Genomic DNA, 21,390 nt, shown 5'->3' on the forward strand with positions numbered 1-21,390 from the left:
TTCTCATCTTAGCATCTGAAGATCCAGAGTGTCCCCCTTGCCCACTCGCCTGAGACTATTCAGTGGCACCTACAGCAGAGGATGTGGAGGCAGCAGCTTCCGGGCTCCAGAAATGGCAGCGTCAGGAGCGTCAGTACGAGTAGCCTTTGGAGAGGTAGTTCTCCCAAACCCTGTCATGAAACCAAACATTTTTGGTGTGCTACCTGCTGATGGAGGCTGCCTTCTTACTGCCTCGTGTATACAAAATGTTTGGTCTTTCTTAAAATTTAACAATGACATTCCTGACTAGCAGAGAGATCTGACTTTTCTTCAAGTGTTCTCAGTCACCATAACTTTCAGTGAATATGAGGTTTTATCAGTCTCAGGAAAAACATTAATATCATCTTTCATCAAATTTTCTTTGTTATCTGTTATGTAAAACTGGTGTTTCTTATAATTTCGTATGATATTTTAAATACATTGACATAAGCCATTATTTGAAAATCATCTAAATCAGTAAATAAGAGAATGTCTGTAATCTATTAAGCTCTTCAGAGACTTGCTATTCCAAGTCTTTCTGCCTGGTGTTCCATTGTAAACTTACTTTGCATAATGAAAGATTATTCCCAAGTGGTCACAGGTCAATATGTGAATGCTTTTGGTGTGTTCATTTTATGTATCCTTTCATATTGTGTAATGTAATGGGAAAGTTATTTCATCACTATAAAACACATTTGCTGATTTACTACATTGGCTTTATTTGCACACAAAATGTCACTTTTGTGAAAGAACAGTTGGCATAATGGATGCACTTACTTTCAACATCCCATATGATTAGAAGCAGTACCTATTGCTTACTGAAGTTTGCTGTTCAACATACAGAGGTCTGCCTGGTACCATGCAGTGTGTTCATCCTTGGGCTCAACCTAACCTCCTTTGGAAGAATGTATAAGTTTTATTGGAGATTTTACTTGATTAAAGACAATTAGAGGAATTTGTTTATAAAAGCAATGTAAGTAGGATGAATTGAGTTCAAAGTTTGTCCTATATCTTTGTTCTTTTTCATTTTACTATCCAGAAAATAGCAAACTATATGGCATTTTATGAAAAGCCTAAGTAGTAGGGTCAAGATGCAATTTTTTGAATATTTCAGTCTTGTATTATGCATTTTGCTTTGAAAAATTTATAAAATATGAAATTGTATTCTCAGATGCAAACCTTTGTATGACCACATGTGAATATGAAAGTGGGTTCTGATTCTTTTTGTCAAAACTGTGTAAGTCTGGTTTTTCTTTGAATACTTATGAAGATCTGTTTGTAAAATTACATGAATCTACTTAATTGTGTTTGTATAGCATTATTTATAGCTATGTGTGCCATATGCTTTCTCTCATCCTTCCACATAATCACATATAGCTTACAGAAATTGTTCTGAAAGGTATATGGTATTGTAAGTACACAAACTATACATCTCTCATACTTCTTTAACATAAATTGTATAATCTTATTATAGTTACATAATGTGTTCTCATGAATTTTCAATACCCTGCAAATACCACCAACACTTATCATTCTAAAATTTATTTTAGAGATAATTTAGGACACTTGATTTGACATTAGCTTTAAAAATTGCAGAACTATTGCTGTTCTGCTTCTCTAATATTCCTAGAAAACTGAATTTTTTGCTGTGAAAGCTGAAAACTCTTCTAAAGCTGCAGTTACAATGTGCAGGCACTTAGATAATTATTTTGTGAGCAATAAATCCATGCTGTCCTTCTGGTCTTGTGGGAATGTTTAACAATTTAAAGCTTGTATGTGTAAGATACAAGATTTTAAGTGAAAAGAAATTAGAGAATTAATAACTGTTGTCAAAGCCAAAGTGGTTTAATCTTCATCTACAGTGACTGTATAAGAAAAAAGTTGAACTAAATGTCACTGTATCTATTTTATGATTCATACTTTTCATGCAATATGTCACCACTAATTCTTCAACAGGTGTTAATGACTCTAAAGTTATGTCTGTGTCAATATGGTATTTTCTTCTAAGAGAAGCCACACTAATTTAACAAATATTAGGTTGTTTATTTTACCAATTCACTTTCAATGATAGCATTTATTTTTATAAAACAGGCAAATGGTAAGAAAATAAAGGGTGTTAATGTGCCTTCATTGTTAAGGAAATAATAACTTTTATTGAGATATCCTTTAGAAGTTCATTTTGTTGATTCATGTATACTTATAACACATATTAAACCAGAATTTGGATAAATATACTCAATAATGACCACCTACCAAAGTACCCCTTAAGAAGAAAGTGAATCGTGGTTAACCATTTTCCAAAGACAACAAAACTATTTCCTCTCTCATAAAGTTACACCAACTCCCAGGATGATATAACACGATGAATTGCCTTCCACCTCCATTGACATCTGGAGAAGAGAAGGAAGTGTTCAGACTTGCAGGAGTGTCTTTGAGAGAATGCAGATTCTCTGTGCATTTCAGCATTCATAGGTCTTTAAAGTCTGGCTACAATTTCTTACACATATTCCCTTATCCATATAATTTTTATTCATATAAAATTTCACTAATTTAGGGTCTGCCACTTTGTACTTCTTTTAAATGAGGTCAGTTCTTGGTAGAAAAATTATCAAATTCACATTTTGTCAAACTTTGTCAAAAAACTCAAATTAAAAACAAAAATTGGGTCCTCTAAGAAATTTTAGTCAAAAAGAAAATTTAAAGAAGCCATAATGGTTTGGATTTTGTGTTTTTTTTTTGTTTTTTTTTTTTAGATTTTGTTGTTTTTCTGAGGTAGGGTCTTTCTCTAGTCCAGGCTGACTTGGAATTTACTGTGTAGTCTCAGGCTGGCCTTGAAGTCTATGAAGATCCTCTGTGAGATCTGTGAAGACCCTCCTTCCTCACCCTCCTGAGTGCTAGCATTAAAGACATGCACCACCACGCCCATGCTGTATCAATATAATTTGCTTTTATTAGCATAAAGAAGAAATAAGCACTGGGTGTGGTGGTGCACACCTATAATCCCAGCATTGGGAGGCAGGGACAAGAAGATTGTCATAAGTTTGAAACACTCTGGGCTACATGGTGAGTTCCAAGCCAGCCTGAGCATGGTGAAACCATTGTCTCAAAAGAAAGGGCTGGAGAGATTACTTAGTGGTTAAGGCACTTGCCTTTGAAGCTTAAGAGCCATGTTCAAGTCCCCAGTTCCCATGTAAACCAGACACATAAGGTGACCCACGTGCAAAGTTGTGCAGGTGCACGAGGTGGCACACTTGTCTGGAATTCAGTTGAGTGGCTGGAGGCCCTGACATGCCAATTCTGTTTTGAGCAGGTGCTCTCTCTTTCTCTCATAAAAAAAAAGTTAAATAAAAAAACAAGGAAACAATATTGCATGGCATACAGATTTCAGGACAGTAAAGATACCAAGCTCAGAACAAAAAGGTAGAACAGCTTGAGGATGTGAGAACCACATACATGTTCAAAGTCTCATTAAGGTAAAGTCTTCAGTCAGTGCAGGACTACTGCACACGCAACCAAGAACATGCATGCTGCATCATCTTGCTTTAATTTCAGCTGTATTTTACACATAATCACAATATATAAAATCTCAATTCTGAATTACCTTTTCTGTTGGAAAATTTTTGGAGAAAATATAAACATTTGCTTCAGTCCAGTATATGTTGAGGGCTGACTGTGTGGAGTACTGATTGATGATGGAGACACAAATATGGAGAGCCTGATCATTCAGTAGCTTCCATCTTGGGGATGGGAGATATAGACACATAGAATCTAATGTGCCACAGAATATAGCACACAGGATTCTGAAAAACGTGGTAGATACAGAAAAATAGTACAGAAATATACTTATTCCTTAGGACTAAGAAAGCCAAAAAGGGATTTACAAAGATATGGAGACCAAGGATTCTTTCAGACAACACATTTGAACCTAAAAGTGGCAGAAGAAAAAGACATAGAGAAAACATATCACAAAGGACTGACCATGTAAAATTAGATAAACAAGGAAGGAGAAATCATCATAGCTGGGGAGAGCTCCCCAAATAGATTCATATCATGTGGCCAGACTATACTTTGCGGACAATAGTGTAGTTGGGATGAGAGGGTATTCAGTAGAACTTAAGTCAGATTTGTGAGCAAAGGGATAACTTTTAAGAATTTATAGGCAGCCAGGGTACTAAGTAAGGAAAGAACAAAAACTATTTCTCAGTTCATTGAGCTATGGAACTATATCTTTAAAACAGTGTTAGTGATATTTTTATGTTGTGAATATGAAGTATATCCATCTTAATTATGCATTTCAATACTTGTGGTAAATTTATAGAGCTGTGCAATTACCAACAGAATCCAGTTTTGGATGTCTCTGTCAACTCTGCCCAAATCCCTTCTGTTCATTCACAATCATTCTGCAATTCCGTCATATCTTATTCCAGCCCCAGGCATGCACTAATCTGATTATTGTCTCCATAAGTTTTCCTGCTCTGCACATTTCACATAAATTAAATTACATGCAGTTTTTGTTGTCTGGCATCTTTCACTTAGCATAATGCTTGTTATTAAACAAACAGAACACAAGAATTTCATGACCAAAGAGACTAAGACGATGAGGGAAGAAGGCCAGGGAGGTTATTACAGGACAGCAGCAAAAAAACCCAGATGGAGTATGAGACTTGACCCTCTGGGCTTAGAGAGGAAGCTGGAACTTAGTGTCTGTCTATTATCAGGGGCACACACTGCAGGACCTCGCCCAGCACCAAAGGGTCTGGGTTGTGGGGAAAGGCAGGATAGGAGATGAGTGGTACGAGAAGCAGAGTTTTAACATGGGAGGGTAAGACTTAACTATGAGAGTAGAAGTGCTGTACAGAGGGTCAGGAAAGTATCAACAAGTGCTATAGACCAAATCATCAATGTCCCTACAATGACAAAATCAGTCTTAGTGGGAAATGAAGTGTCATTTACAGCAGTAGTCTAGAAGCGAGCATGCGTTGCTATCCTTGGTTCATCAGAGGGTCAGCAGCCACATGCCAGCAAACACACTACTGTGGGATGGAGTTCAAAGGACATTCAACAGAGTGCAGCTATTCTTGGAATCCATGGGGAAAGGCTGGCATAATCACACTTCTTCCAGAAGCCCTTAAATCAGGGCTTCATTCTGTGGCTCTAATTTTATTTGAGAATAATTTTCCAGACAACACACAGAGTCACATTCAAATGTAACCAATGGTCATCCCTAACCTATCATCTTTATTTTTATATTCATTTATTTCCCTAAATGCCACATATAAGAAAAAGTATGAGGCTTTTAAAAGGTGATTCTGCCATCTGAAAAGTATGGGTGACTGGAGAGGTCATGAAGCTAAATGAAATAATCGATATACAAAGGACAAATTTTCTATATTCACACTTCCATGTACAATTTTTTTTAAAAAGTCCAAGACATAGAAGATGAAAGGAAAATACTAGTTAACTGGGGTTTTGGGTAGGCCAAGCAGAAAGATATAGGTCAGAAGGTTCAACTGGTTCTTTTAAGTTCCAACTGCAGTTAGTAATACTGTATGCTTTTTTTCTAATGGGCTGTAAATGTCAATCCTAAGTATTTTCACTACAAAACAAGCAGCCAGGTGACGAGAATTAGCTGGTGACGCATCCATTTCACGCGATATGAACAGAACAGAACATCAGGTTGGGGCTGGAGAGAAGGCTCAGTGGGTTAGAGTGCTCACTGTGCACACATGAGGACCTGATTTCAATCCCTAGCACCCATGTGAAATGCAGGTATGACCATGCATGCCAATAACCCCAGTGCTGGGGGAGAGGGCAGTAGAAGGATCACTGAAAACTCTAGTCAGTAAGTGTAAGAACAACAAGCAAACAAACAACAACAACAACAACAAAAAAGCAGAAGGTTCAGTGAAAGACTCTGCTTCAAGGAAGTAAAGTGGAAGAGCTAAGGAGGAAGACTCCCACAGCCTCCTCTGGTTTTGTGGGACATAGGCATCTGCTTAGGCTTTTAAGAGCCTGCTGGAAAGCTCACTGGAAGAGCTGGTTCTGAGTTGGTCCTGAATGGAAGGAGATCTTGTAGACAGGTAGAACTGAGGAATGAAAAATATAAAAAAAAAAAATTTCTTGCTACTTCCACAATTCCTTCACTGGTTTAATGTTTTCATTGTAGAGACCTTTCACTTTCTTTATTAGGGATATTACAAAATGTTTAATTCTTTGTGGCTATTGTAGAAATGGGATGCTTCGTGATTTATTACATCAGATTTCTGTCATTCTTGTGATACAGGTGAATGGATACCACCCAAATTAAATTGAATTTTGAGGGGAAAAAAACAGCTCAGTGAATATGTGTTCTCATTTGCATATAGTACAACATGAGGCAAAACTGCTATCAGAAATTATTGCAGTGGCAATCCTTTGTGGAGTGGGTAGCAATGGGAGCTGAAAGGGGGCTGCTTTTGGACTCATAATATTTTGATTCTTCATCTTGATGTTGATTGTATACCTAGCCAGGTCAGTATAAGAAAATTCAATGAGTATTGATTTATCATATGTATTATTTTACAGGTATCCAAACTGGTTGAAAATTAAAGTAAGAGAGATTAATGAAATGGGTGAATCTACCTGGAGAACTGTCTCTATGTGATCTCATGGGTGGTCTGCATCTAAGTCCTTGGGCCTATAACTATCTTGGTCATTCCCTCCCACTGTATTACATGCACCTCCCACACTGTTGCTTTGATCCTACCATATACACTTCTCGTGAAGAAAGCCACTGTCCTACTTTCTCGCCTCTCTACTAGCTCTCTGCTCATCTCTTGCTAGGCACAGGCACCTGGTGCATGTTTGGTGAGCTCTGGATAGATAACATGAAGCTCTCTTGGTAGTTGTTACACATTTGATCAAAGACTGGCCTCTGGGCCTTCATTTCTCTCCTGTCTAAAACATATTGATTAGGTTGTGTCATATAGAAAGGTTTTGTTTCTAATCTAGTGCTTGGATCTAACATCCATTTCTTTTCTTTTTAATATTTTTTTAAAATTTTATTTATTTGAGCATGACAGACAGAGAAAGAGACATAGAGAGAGAGAGAATGGGTGTGCTAGGGCCTCCAGCCACTGCAAACGAACTCCAGATGCGTGTGCCCCCTTGTGCATCTGGCTAACGTGGATCCTGGGGAATCGAGCCTCGAACCGCAGTCCTTAGGCTTCACAGGCAAGCGCTTAACAGCTAAGCCATCTCTCCAGCCCATATCCATTTCTTAATAACATCATAACATTAATGATCCCAGGCCATGTTCCATGCTTGAGCATTTATAATTACTCACTCATTCAAGATGCATAACACAACATGATTACATGTTTAAATCAAGGAAATTGGATTTCAGAAATAAAGAATATGTTCTTCAAGATCACATGAACAGTAAATTCCAAAGCTCAGTTTTGATCCCAGAAAGTAACCCTAGCTCTAACCCCAATTCTTAAATCCAGAATTCATGACTGCTGTCTTGAAAGATGCTATATTACATCACTGTTTTCTCACTTACTTCCAAACTAAAATGTTGGCTATTCAGAGTGCATTCCTTGGGCAGGGGTATAGCTCACTGGTAAGCACTTATCTAAATTACCCAACATCAGTAAGGCCTTGAGACTGGTTTTCTCTGAGTGCTCTAGCAGACCTCCCACAACTCTTTCCTCTTGCACTTCAGTAATAGCATTTACCAAAATGACCTACTTTTATCTCCCCCAAGAAAATGGTATCCCTATAACATCAGAGTCTTCACTCTTAGAATAAGACATGGTACATAGCAGCTGTTGAATAAATATCTGTTTAATGAATGAATATGTCATAGAATCAATTTATCTTATGTGTGGCTCTACTAGGAGGGCAGAGGACTTTAAATCTTTAATGCCCTTTTAGCATAATTTCCTTCTGCTTAAAGCAGAGACCAAACATGGTATCTATTATGTATAACTGTGGACCAGCATGAATCCACAATTGAAACTACTCAGGTAATTATATCTTAGCATTTCCAAATGTTCTTTAAAAGTTCAGAATCATGTGAGTCACTTTGAAAGAAACTTCTTTTGGGTCATAGAGAGTTAAATGACTTAAATTTTATGGTTTGTGTTTAGAAAGATTTTTATGGCTGGTACATGGAGAGTAGGTTGTGGAATGGGGGAATGGAAACAAGATCCAGTTAACAAGACAGAGATATCATCGATGGGGGAGATAACTGATTTTTTGAGATAGAGCTGTGAAGTTAAGTGATAGATATCAGAGAAAGAAGAAGATGGCATGACCATGGCTAAAGAAATACCTCATAAGTTTTAATTTTAGGTAAAACCAACATTTAGAAAATAGGGAAAGGTCTGGGGAAATAACTAATCTTGTTTTCACCATGGTAAATTGAAAGTATGTGTGGAATATTCAAATTACTCATTCTATAAATGATAAATATAGATCTGAAACTTATTTTAAAAATCTGTAATTTGGAAAATTGTATTTCAAAGTCATCAAATTCTTAGTTGCCTGTGGAGGCTGCAGTATATTGCAACAATACTGAGCCAATAACCAACCTTGGTGGTTTAAAGCTAGTAAGATCAAGAAGAGAACACTGAATAAATGGAAGATAAAACTTAGAAACCAAGCAAAAGCAATTTCAAAAGAGCAGGTTAGCTTAAACCATTGCTGCTGCCAATGATCACAAATGCCACAATCTGCCACAGCTCCTGAGGCCACAGGCAGGTCTCCACGGTCAGCACCTTTTGGCAAATCTTGAAAAAGTGAAGAGAACATACATGACTGCCCAGTACTCACTTCACAGACACCACATAGTCCTAAAAGCCACACATTAGCTTTGGGAAGGGTAAAAGAGGTTATGTACCTGCAAAGACTAACAAATATCTCCAGCCACCATCCTTCAATTTGCTCAGTGTTGCAGAAAGCAGATGCATGCCCAGCAGAGAACCTTATTGGCCATTTGTGAGCTGGTTCTGTTTTAAATTTGATATTATCTGAAGGTGGGACATTGGCTGTTAGAAATTTCTATTTTTCTGATCTCTAGGTAGGAGAAATAGAGAGAAAATATAATCACCATAACAGAGGCCTCAGCAGCTCTGTTATTAGACTCACAGATCCTTTGTTTTATCCCTATTCAAATACACTTCATTGTGGTTATGAGCCCTTTATGAAAGCTGCCTTTAGTGGAGTTGTGTTCACCAGGAAATGCCATAGCCTGTGTGGTGGTGGACAGATAACAACCGCCAACACCAGTAAATACCATAGCCTGTGTGGTGGTGGTCAAACAACAACCGTCAACACCAGGAAATGCCATAGCCTGTGTGGTGGTGGTCAAACAACAACTGTCAACACCAGGAAATGCCATAGCCTGTGTGGTGGTGGACAGATAACAACCGCCAACACCAGTAAATACCATAGCCTGTGTGGTGGTGGTCAAACAACAACTGTCAACACCAGGAAATGCCATAGCCTGTGTGGTGGTGGCCAGGCAACAACTGCCAACACTAGGGCCTATGCTTTCCTTCCTTTGGATTCAGCTGCTAAGACTCCTAAAGGCCACAATTGTCAAAACTCCAAATGCTAGCAGTAGATTTAAAAAATGCACTCAAGCCAGGCGAGGTGGCACATGCTTTAATCCCAGCACTCAGGAGGCAGAGGTAGGAGGATCACCGTGAGTTCAAGGCCACCCTGAGACTCCATAGTGAATTCCAGGTCAGCTTGAGCTAGAGTGAAACCCTACTTTGAAAAACCAAAAAAAATAAAATAAAATAAAATAAAATGCACTCAAGCCTACCATACCCAACAAGTCACTATCACCCTAACTCACAGCCATCACTATCTACAGTGTCCGTTTCCAATCTATAGGACCTGGAGTCTTCATTACAAGTATAGCTAATACAGTGAAAGAGATACACATTCAGTAGAAATCAGACTTCAGATTTTGAGCTTTTTTATTGTTCTTGCCTAGCTAAATATAGTGCTCAAGCAGTCAGCTTTGGCTCTCTGGCAGCTGCTCAATCTTGAGTATAACTAGTGGGCTCACCACAGTGCTCTAGGTAGCCAGAGAACTTAAAACCTGCATGCCACGTCAAGACCTTCTTGTGTATAGGCTTTGTGTAAACTTACTTTGCTCAGCCACAGGCTAATCTCATGTCTGAACATTTTTAAGATAAACTGGGAAAGGCCAGGATGTTCTGAATGTTAGGAATATTAGCATATTTCTTGATGTATAGTATTTTCAGATTATGTTGAGTTTATTGGGATAGAACTCCTTTTTGTGAGGGCATGTGTACGCAGTCCCTCCACTGTAGAAACAAAGCAGGACTCAACAAGATGTGAACCAATGAGCATGCCTGTGTTCCCATAAAACTATGGCTGTGATTTGAAATGTGTCCCCTCATATCCAATTGTCAGCAGTGAAGAGATCTGAGGCAGCTAATCTCTGCGCCTTTTGCCATCTGAGGACTGCTTGTGCCTCCTTCCATTCCCTACTGTTATGTATTATGTCCCCACAAAACTGTAAACACTGAGGTTTGAATTGCTTGTCATTTTCAAGATATATCACTTCAAGATTATCTTGAAATTGTGTTCTTCTCATGTTTTGTCAAATGTTTGAAATTTTAAAACCATCCCAAATCTGTAAGATACATAACAAAAGACAGTATATCAGATTTGGCCTTGGGTTGCAGAAGCCAGACGTTTGTAACTACCAAGCCATGGTGCCTGCATGGCTACTTTAGGAAGGGACAACCCAGTGCTCTAGTTGGTTCAGACCTGTCATGCACAACTAGAATTTACCATGATAGAACTCCTGAGAAGAGTCTGCATGGCTGGTATGGGAAGGAGAGAACCAGTGCTCTGTTTGGGTCAGGCCCGCTAAGTGCAACTAAAAGTTACCTTAATATAACTTCCATGTAGTTTAGGTCTTGACAGTGGTATTCATAATCCATGTGTTTTAACAAGTTTCAGATTAGGAAACAGTGCACACATCACCTGCTCCCCATTCTTTTCACTGATGCTATAGACAAACTTCTCACAGAGTCATTATCCATTGCTCAGCTTCACATGACAGTCTTCATGCTGACTACATTCAAGCCAGGGAACTAAATTTTGTGCTGTGTCAGTTTTGATCTATAAAAATTGAAATTCAGTAATATACAATATTCCTCCAAGAAGTGAAGTCATAATGAATATTTTCTCTAACAATTCTCATAAAAATGCAATTATTCTGTTATATTTTTTTTTCTTCCGTTTGAGAAATCCTCTGAAATGTGTTTAGCAAAGCTCTTTAATCTCTTGACCTCTAAAACTAAATCTCTCAGAAAAATTTCCCTGCAGGAGAATATAGCTTATTTAGGATACTGTGCATACCTCAGTATTGCTGTAGATGACACTGCATAAAGGGTGTTGTAGGCAGTAAAACCAGCAATCCGTTGTCAAATATTTAAGTAGTTTGACTTCACTGTAGAAGAATTTGGAACTTTTCCTGAAATAATGTGATTTCTCAAGACAAGGACTACATGATCAGACTATTTTAGGGATTAACTTGATGACAATGATGTGTGGATTAGAAAAGCAGGAAGCAGACCCCACTTAGTGGCAACTCTTAATGAATGTCTGGGTGAGTCATCTGAGCAGTCAGAGTGGCTGAAGTAAGTCAGTGGCAAACAAGTAAATGAGTTACATTCAAGAGATGAGAGAAAGAGAGAGAGAGCATGCACAACTGTCTGGAGAGACGGCTTAGCAGTTAAAGGTTCTTTATTGCAGATAGATAGATAGATAGATAGATAGATAGATAGATAGATAGATAGATAGATAGATGATAGATAGATAGATAGATAGATAGATAGATAGATAGATAGATATAGATAGATAGATAATATAGATAGATAATATATATATTATTTGTTTTTATTAGATATGGACATATTTAGTATGTAAACAACACATGTTGGTATCATATCATGCTTTCCCTCCTCCATGCCCCTTTTCTGAAGAGGCCTTCCTTGTTGGGGATGCAGGTCAACCCCATGGGGACTGTGAGTCATGCATTATGGGTGGGGGAGGGGGTTCGGGAGAGATGTAATGTCTCTGCAAAATGTCCCAACTTGTGGCTCTAACAATCTTTCTGCCTCCTCTTCCGCAAAATTCCCTGAGCCATGCTGGAAGCATTTTAAGTCTATTTCAGTGATAGGCTCTTAGGAGCCTCTGGATGTCTGTTTTGGAAGGTGTTGGGTGTCCTCGGTGCCTATCTCCTTCACCCTTGTGCTGATATCAGGTTCACCGAGAAAGCAGCACTCTTGCTCATTTCCCCAATTCCTTTGAGGCCAGAGTAGAGTGCACTGGGTCATTTATCTCCTCAGGTCCAGCTCCCATCTGAAAAAGAGAAGCAGATTTTCAGACCACTAAGCCCACCTGCACACTGTCCATACAGGGAACCCAGACCAGGGTGCAAAGTCTTTTTGATAATAAAGCCAGATGCCTAAAGTGGCACATGCACTTGGAGTTTTCAGCAGCAAGAGGCCCTGATGCACCCATTCTCGTTCTCTCTCTCCTTTCTTCTCTCTCACACACACACTTTCTCCTCCACCTCTCTCTCCCTCCCTCCCTCTCTCTCTCTTGCCCTCTCTCTCTCTCTCTCTCTCTCTCTCTCTCTCTCTCTCTCTCTCTCTCTCTCTCTGCCCTTGCAAATAAATAAATAAAAACATAAAAAAGAAAAAGAGCAGAAGCATTGACTTAGAAGGTGATGGAGGAACATACATACATTTAGCATAGCTTTCAGACTTCCATTATTTTAGGGTAGTGGTGATGCTCTTAAAAACAGGGATAAAGAAAAGGCCAGTTTTGCTTCATTGGAACATTGCATGTTATTGAGACATTGGTCTTCCTGCAGGAAGTGAACATTGACATCCAATTTGCCTATGTCAGTTTCTCCATCCCTCAGAACGATGCGCATAGTGTACAAACTCAATATGGCTGACATTGGAAAGATGGCCTGTGACTTAGTGGGATGCGCTTCTGAACCAGACTTTTCAAGGAGCAAGTTGCTCTAGAGGAAAAATGTCCATGGCTTTCTGGGCAAGGATTTTAAAAGAAATGAGATTTCCTCTGATCTCTTATTGGAAGAGAACTTTGTTGAGGAAATATTTCTCCACTTCTAGGATATACCAGGTACTTTAACAGATAGAAGAATTTCCTTTCTACTTCATCTGGTGAACTCTTTCTTACCTCTTAGTGTTATCTTCAACACTGTCTTGCCTGAAGCCTTCTATCTCAGGCAATGAGTTACCATTTCTCATAGATTTCTGGCACCAGTTAAAAATAAATTAAAACTTGTACTTCCTGTATGCTTAATTTCTGAATTTTCTAATAGGACATAAACTCCAGAGCAGGGTCTATACTGATTTTGCTGTCCTGGACTATCTGTGGCTTGTCTGATACAACATCATAGTAACCATCAGTGTCTGTTTGGTAATTTTGTAATGGTTCTATGAGGATGTGAGTACTTGAAGACACCATCATCCCAAGCCTTAGCCTTGTGCCCAACACCAGACATGATACAAAAGATGTTGGTTCATCTAGTTAAAAATATTATTTGGTTAACAAATGAAAGGCTTACTTTATAGAGGATGTAGAAAGTGAAGCACCCATGTGGACCAAAAGTAAAGTGCATAGGTAATGAACTTGTTTTGTTGCACAGTGGCAGCTATGACTTGAGGATTTATATCTTTCCTCCACTTGGGGAAATAGCCAAGTGTGTGTACATTGAACACAATTAATCCTTCCTCAATTAAATTCAGCTTCAGAAATATTATATTTCTGAAGAAGCTATGGTAGAAATCATGACTATTTTAAAGCAAGATCTACTTTTTACAAATATAATTACCACTAAGTAAGAATACAATTAAACTTTAACATCCTTTACATTGTTTGATTCAAATGAGCTTTAATTATGAAGCTCACTTAACAATGGTCTCATGCAAGTAGATTTGTTACCCATCATTATTTTTATTTTAGACTTCATTACTTCTGACAGCTACCCTAATGTAGATTTGAAGAATATTAGCATATTTATTTTAGAAACTAAAAAAAATTAAAAGATTTTAAAAATTGAGAATCCAGGCATGCTTTCTGAAAAGCAAATTAGAAATCACATGAAAGTGCACAAATAATTAATGAACATGAGATTATTAAAATATAAAACAAGAATATTGAAGATTCAAAGGTGAGAAGGAAAACCAAATGTATTCTTAACCCTAAGTTATTTGTAAAAACTCCTTGTTATCATTAAAATAAAATTATGGGGCTGGAGAGATGGCTTAGTGGTTAAGGCATTTGCCTGCAAAGCCAAAGGACCCAGTTTGATTCCCCAAGATCCTCGTAAGCCAGATGCACAAGGGGCACATGTGTCTGGAGTTTGTTTGCAGTGGCTACAGCCCTGGCATGCCCATTCTCTCTCTGTTTCTCTTCTCTCTTTCTCTCTCTCTCTCTCTGCTTGCAAATAAATAAGTAAAAATAAAAAATTTAAAATTTAAAAAATAAAAAATAAATAAAAATAAAAATTATGTAAATATTTTGTATTCTTTCTGTCTCTTAAATTTTTAGTGTAATTAACTTCCCATGACTCCAGAATCATTCTTTGTACTTACATAAGTACAAGTAAGGTACAATTAAGGAATTATGAATTTAGTTAAATTTTCCACATAGTTTGTTCACTTTGATATCATCAAAATATATTTTCTAAACAATAAAGATGTTAAAATTATGTTTCTTTTCATTTATGTATTTGTTCACTTATTTATTTTGCTTAACATTTACTACAACTAATAGAAGCAGGATTTTTTTTTAAAAAAGTGTGATGCATCCTCCTAGGACTTAAATTTATTAACTTCTCACTTTGGCTCTTTCCTCAATCAGCAGTGTGACTGTTAGTGGTACCCACTTTCCCAAAAGATAAGGGTATTAGGAAACATGCTTTTGGCAAAAAAAAAAAAAAAAAATTCTGAACAAAAGTGGGTTTTTAAATAATAGGTATATTGTTATGCACAACTAAGTTTCTGGTAAGCCTTTCCACAGTTGGCTCAGTGACTTACTGAGAAAGGCCAGAAGCCTGGGCTTGACTGGGGTGATAGCTCACTAGAAAAGCATGAGATTGAGAGCTCGAATCTCTGCATCCATGCAAATACCGGGCAGTGCGATGGTCTGCCTATCACCCTGCATCTGACAGGCAGACACAAAGACTCCTTGGGGCAAACTAACTGACTGACAACCACAATCTGTGAGCTCTGGGTCCCAGTGAAAGTCCCTGAAAGTGCACACCAATGGAGCAAAGCACAGCATCACTGTCTGACCTCCACAAGCACATGCTGCTCTCACACCAGGGACCAGACATGCACACATGCACACACGAAACACACCACACACATACACACGCAAAAAAAAACAGAAAAACCAACCTATCACTATCCCCATCACACTGACTTTCATCTTGTGCCTGTTACCTAATAGCTCCAGTGCCTATTGTAACTCTACAGGCCACATTCTCATCCAACTACGAAAAGCAAAAGAAAGGGGAAAAGAGAAAAATAATAGAAAATCTTTCTCCCAGTCCCCAGGAGCAGAGTCCTCTCCCATTGGTCATATGTGCCTCTCTAAGGCAAAGAAGGATGAGGGAAACCACCATGACTGCTTTGGCACTGGCTTCCAAGTCTTTCAGTTTCTAGGATATCTTACATGGATGTGGGATATTCACTGGGTATGGCATCCACAATCTTGTGTCAAATCAATATAAATTGCATGTATATTAATGCCAGGGAGTCCCAGTATAATAAGCAACAAGCCTTTTTATGAAGTATAGCCTGGAAACAAGCTATACAAGCAACTACTTAGAGTGGCTGACTTGATGTATGAGTGCATGTACACATGCACATGTATGTCTTAGTGTGTGTACACATGTACATGCATATCTTAAAGAGTGTCTGGGAAAAGAAATTGCTCTACTCTCGTATGGTTCAGACAGAAATTCCATAGCATCCCAGTCTTGTCATCAGCAGATTATGTAAACCACAGTCTGTTCTAGTGAACATGGGCATGTTTGTGGCCAATGATGTCATCCATACCCTTTTGATGGATGTGAAGTACACCTTAGGAGATGCAGTTCCTGCAGCACAGCCCTGCAAGAGAGAACTAGCAATTTTCTTCCTTGCTAGGTGCCTTCACCCTCACTGGCAGCTTTATGAATATGACTGCCCTCTAGCTGTATCGTCAGGCCTTTTGATTAGTCATTGGGAAAAATTCATGCACAGAATGAGAAATAATCCTTTCTGGTTATAAACTGACAAAATTATAGATACTCAATAAAAATTCAGGATTCTCCTCAATCTCCTGAGAACTTTCATTAAGATGAGAAATCCAGAATTTATCCTGTAGAAGCTAGCTCTTCCTAAGGCACAAGTGTATGATATAATCTTTACATTTTTTTCAGGTATGCCTTACTAGATAAGGTCAATCATCCTGACTGATTACTTGTGAATTTGTTTCTTTTACATAATCTTTCATTAAACTAGAGATGAGTCAATATAGAAAAGGAAACTTTTTCAACATGGCATCGTAAGGTCAACAGCACTGTTAAATGTTAAGTATTGAATAGTTTTTTTTTTTTTTGGAGAACACACTCAAAATATGTGAAAACTTGAGGAAAATCATATATTTAAATGTTTGTTGTAATAAGTTACATCCTGCAAGAATAATTATTTTAATTAAAAAAACATTAAGAGAATGTTTCAAAAATTAGATCTACCCAGTATTCATTGACAAAATAATCCACATTCTCATATTAGACTTTTGGAAGACACCAGAAGACAGTTGGACATTTGTAGTCCTAAGGGATGTCAATGTGACATGAGAACTGAACATAAAAATAATAATTGACTTTGGTCCAAGACATAGTATGGTAAATGGATTTTTACATAAAACATTTGATCATGGAAAATGAATTTTTTGCCACCAGAAACTAAAGTTGTATTGTATCTTGGTTTATAAGAATATATTATATGTCTTCATAATAAAGTGCTCCAATAGGGAGAGGTGTGTGTGTGTGTGTGTGTGTGTGTGTGTGTGTGTGTGTGTGTGTTTAAGAATGATTATTTTCCAGGCTTTCTAGACTATTACTATGTTACTTGCTTTTCACATTTCTATGATCAAATAACTGACAGGAAACAACTTAAGGCAGAAACAGCTTATTCTTGCTTCCAGTTTAAAGGGATACAGTCTATCATGGTTTAGAAGGCCTAATAACAGGGAAGGAGATAGCTGGTCACATTGCATCTGAAGTCAGGAAGCTGTGGGTGAGAGGGAAATGTAACTGGCTATAAATTTTATATCTCACACCCAGTGACCTGCTTCCTCCAGAAAGACTCCGCCTAAGGACCAAGTGTGCACACACATGACCCCATGGGAAACATTTCATATTCAACCCATAGCATACCACCCCTGGTCCTCATAGGTTCATGACCATCTCATAATGAAAACACATTCAGTTCAACTTCAAAAGGCCCGCATTCTTTACTAGTTCCAAAATTTCCCAAAATTCCAAAGTCTTTTCTGAAATTTGAGTTGATCTTTTAAGTGTGAACCTTTAAAATATGAAAAAAAAAAAAACAAGTTATGCAGCTCTGATATAGAGGCACAGAGTAAACATCCCCATTCCAAATGAGAAAAATGGAAGTGGAGCAAGGATGAAGGTAAGACTGAAACCCAGCAAGGCAAGTGCCACATCCTGCAGCTTCATCTGGGCTCCGATAGGCTTGAGTAGCCCCACTCCTTCAGCTCTGATGACTGCAAAACACATAGCCTCTCCTGGGCTGGCTCCATTCCACACATGTAGCTTTTCTCAGCGGATGTCTCACAGTTGCAACATCTTCAGCATCCTGGGTCTCCATTACAACTCGGCTTTACTTTTGCAGCTTTGTGTAATATCCTCTATGCAGGGACTCTGCCATCTGGCAGCCAAGAGTGAACAGGAAGTGAGCCAGAGCTCTACAACCTCAAAACCTGTCTCCAGTGACCACATCACCACATATTGCTTGGCCTCAGCTTTCCATATCAGTCCAACAAAACTCCATGACCTCCTCAATCTCATGCCTGTGATGCCTATAAAATAAGTACCATGTGGATGATTCTGCAAAGACCTGCTGCAGGTTTGGGATACAGTGGGACCACCTAGCCTTGTATCATAGCTGCATCAGCTTCTTTGGGCTGCCCAAAGGGAAATGCCCTAGACAGTTGCTTTCCAGCAGGTAACCCCTTAAGCTCAGTTTAGGCACTCACCTTTTAAATGAAGTTGTATTTTTACAAGTTATATTCTTTAGTGAATGGAGTATTCCCTTTAAGGAACCTTTTATTTTGTTCCAGTGGAGAAAATGAGCTTCTCTTTAATGGCACTAATCTCGAACAAGTATATATGCTTTGTCATCTGCACTTTCCTTGTCCTGTCCTTGAACTTTCCCAAAAACCTTTCCTTGCTAAACTTCACATTTTTCACATCTTTCTGTATCCTCCCTTTTTTTTCTCCCTGTTTCTCTCTCCCTCTTTCCCTTTCCCTCTTTCCCTCTCCCTCTCCCTCTCCCTCTCTCTCTCTCTCTCTCTCTCTCTCTCTCTCTCTCTCTCTCTTTCTCTCTCTTCCTCTCTCATCACAGCAGTAAACAATACCTATGCCACAGCCTGAATTCTATGTTGTCTTGATAAACTTCCTTTGATAAAGCAATTTGTTCTTTTTGAATTCATACTCAATTCGGTTCTCAGTATGTGGACAGAATACAACCAGATTCTTTGCCATAATTAAGCATGAGTTGCCTCTAGCCCAGTTCTGATAGTGCTTCTTGTTTACAAAAGCTCATGAGCAAAGCTGTCTGCATTTCTCCTAGTATTACAGTCTTCAAACTCCCACCTAAGCTCTGATTATAGCATTCTAGCATTTTTCTAGCCCAAAGGTCCAAACTCTTGTGCATTCTCCCTGTAAACCAGTTCCAGCAGTTCATGACCACATGACTGGGTTCACAGCAATGGCCTAACTTCTCAGTATCAATTTTCTGTATTAGCTCCTTTTCTCATTGCTGTGACCCAGTCCTTGACAAAAAATCAACCTAAGAAAGGAAAAGTTTATTTTGGCTCATAGTTCAAGGGGCCATAGCCATCATGGTAGAGAGGGCATGAAGGCAGGAATGAGCTGGTTACTCCATCTGCAGGAAGGAAGCTGAGAGTGAGCAGGCTATAAAACGTCAAGGCCTACCCTTAATGACCCACTTCCTCCCATGAGGTGCCACCTCATAAAGGCTCCACAACTTCCCAGTGTCATTAGCTAGAGATCACACGTTTGAACACATGGGCCTAGAAGGAGTATTTTACATTCAAATCACAATTACTTATGATAAAGGAAAAAAATGTACAATGTGGGGTTACTTAAAAGGGCAAATTAATGCAGGTAGAACATAATCCTGTAAGATTGGCAAATATAACTTATAAAGTGCAAATATCTGTTTGGCTTGGTACATAGCTTCAGCAAAGTAGGAAAATTCCTTCTCTAAGTTTCAACAAAGAAGTGTCAGAGCAATGCTGAGTTTTCCTGTCCCCTTGTGCTACAAAGAGCCACTAATTGGAAAAGTGTCTGAGCACATTTAAAAGACAAGTTAAAGCTGGAATACATTAACCCATGCCAAATTTTGCAGAATTCTGCAAGTTAGCAACCAAGGAGACTGCTCTAGATATTTATGAGAAAGTTGCATGTCTGCCAACGTTATATGGCTCAGAGGAAATTGTACATGGGAACAGAGAAAACTTATGAATAAGATAGAAAGAAAATCATAGGTTGTATTCTTTCATCAAAATGACAGACAACCAAGACAACATTCTCTTCAACTGATGCCCTAGCTGGAATTTTTGCAAAATGGTAGCATGGTAGCAGTACTTTATTTTAATAGCCATAACCAAATGACAGCATTGGCAGCCAATGCCCCTGGATGCCAGTAACGTACCTCAAGAATGAGGATTTCAAAAACTACGTCAATATAATTATCTAGAGGAAATTTTCTAATTCTTAGATCATAATTTATCTGTCATCTTTGTTGAAGATGTTTAAATCTTCAGTATTACTAGGGTCTCTCCTGGTAGCTTAAACCTGTTCCGTTGACTCAAAGAGGGAGCAGGAATGACACACCTGTCTTCATAAATTGAGCTGTATTGAAAACAGTATGTCTATTTGTTACTATGTCAGCTGTGGAGGGTTTTGCACTGCAGTGGTAAAAGGAGTGTTAAAGACAGAGACCACATGGGTCCTGAAGCTTTCAATATTCTGTCTGGCTCCTCACAGGAATTTTGGTGATCCTTGCAGTAGACAATAGTGAGCTGTTAGAGTGCATGTTTTTCATTAACATTTAACATTGGCTATCTAAATAAAGGCCTAGGTGGCATGTTCTAATCTCTGCAGTAAGCTTATGGCCTGGAGGGTATGATAGTCTTTCCATGATGCACCCAATGTTTCTCTTTTTATTTGAATTAAAATAATGCACCTGTCCAGACAGAAATTGGCCTTGATATTCATGACCTTGCAGTGCCTAGACAATACCTACACAAGACTCTCAAAATAGGAGAAAAAGATGATTACATCAAATTAAAAGACAGACTAATGGAGAGAGGGAGGAGATACAATGGAGAGTGGAATTATGAGGGGATTTGGGGGAGGGGAAGGAAATATCATGGTTTATTGCTTGTAAGTATAGAAGTTGTCAATAGAAAAACATATATCAAAAATAAATAAATGATAAAGCTATGATTAGAGTGCTATGGAGATGGCTTTGTAGAGGAAATGCTTGCCATGCAATTCTGAGTACCTGAGTTCAAATCTACAATAAAAAAACCTAAAAGCTGTGACATGGTTTTGTAACCCCAGTGTACCTATGGCAAGAAGGGAGGCAGAAACATGAGAAATTCCCTACAAGTTTCAGACCAGCTAGCTTGGAAAACACAGAAGTAGAAACAATGAGAGACCCTGCCCCAAATGAAATGGAAAATGAGGACCAAAATCCGAATTGGTTCTATGACCTGCACATGTGCCTCATAGTATACATGCCCACGTTCACATACATAAATACATGTCATATCCACAACAAGTAGGTGAATAAACAAATATTTTAAATTGAGACTGGAAGTGTCAAAAAAAATCAACACAAACTGTAGACATCCTGGGCCTAGAGAACTCCAGCTGCACCTGCCCTTTCCCAACGTGCCTATCCACAGTATGGGAGCTGATGTGCTCATCACATTGTTCATCAAAGCAGACCTATCAGGACATCTCCT

At 38.5% G+C, this 21,390-nt stretch overlaps 1 protein-coding gene across 17 annotated transcripts in view; it reads left to right on the forward strand.

Annotated features, from left to right (window-relative positions):
* Positions 1 to 21,390, forward strand: part of Lrrc7 (leucine rich repeat containing 7) — a 468,470-nt gene that overhangs the window by 266,807 nt on the left and 180,273 nt on the right. Inside the window, exon 8 of one of the 17 annotated variants that reach the window (XM_045138037.1) lies at positions 13 to 1,532. The exons of the other annotated variants lie outside the window; for them this stretch is intronic. Coding sequence (XP_044993972.1) covers positions 13 to 19 — 7 coding nt within the window. The 3' untranslated portion in view covers positions 20 to 1,532. Of the gene's footprint in view, positions 1 to 12; positions 1,533 to 21,390 lie in introns of those variants that run through there. 17 annotated transcript variants of the gene reach the window in all.

This window comes from Jaculus jaculus, chromosome 19 (assembly GCF_020740685.1).
Source record: "Jaculus jaculus isolate mJacJac1 chromosome 19, mJacJac1.mat.Y.cur, whole genome shotgun sequence".
In the NCBI taxonomy this organism is placed as follows: Eukaryota; Metazoa; Chordata; class Mammalia; order Rodentia; family Dipodidae; genus Jaculus; species Jaculus jaculus.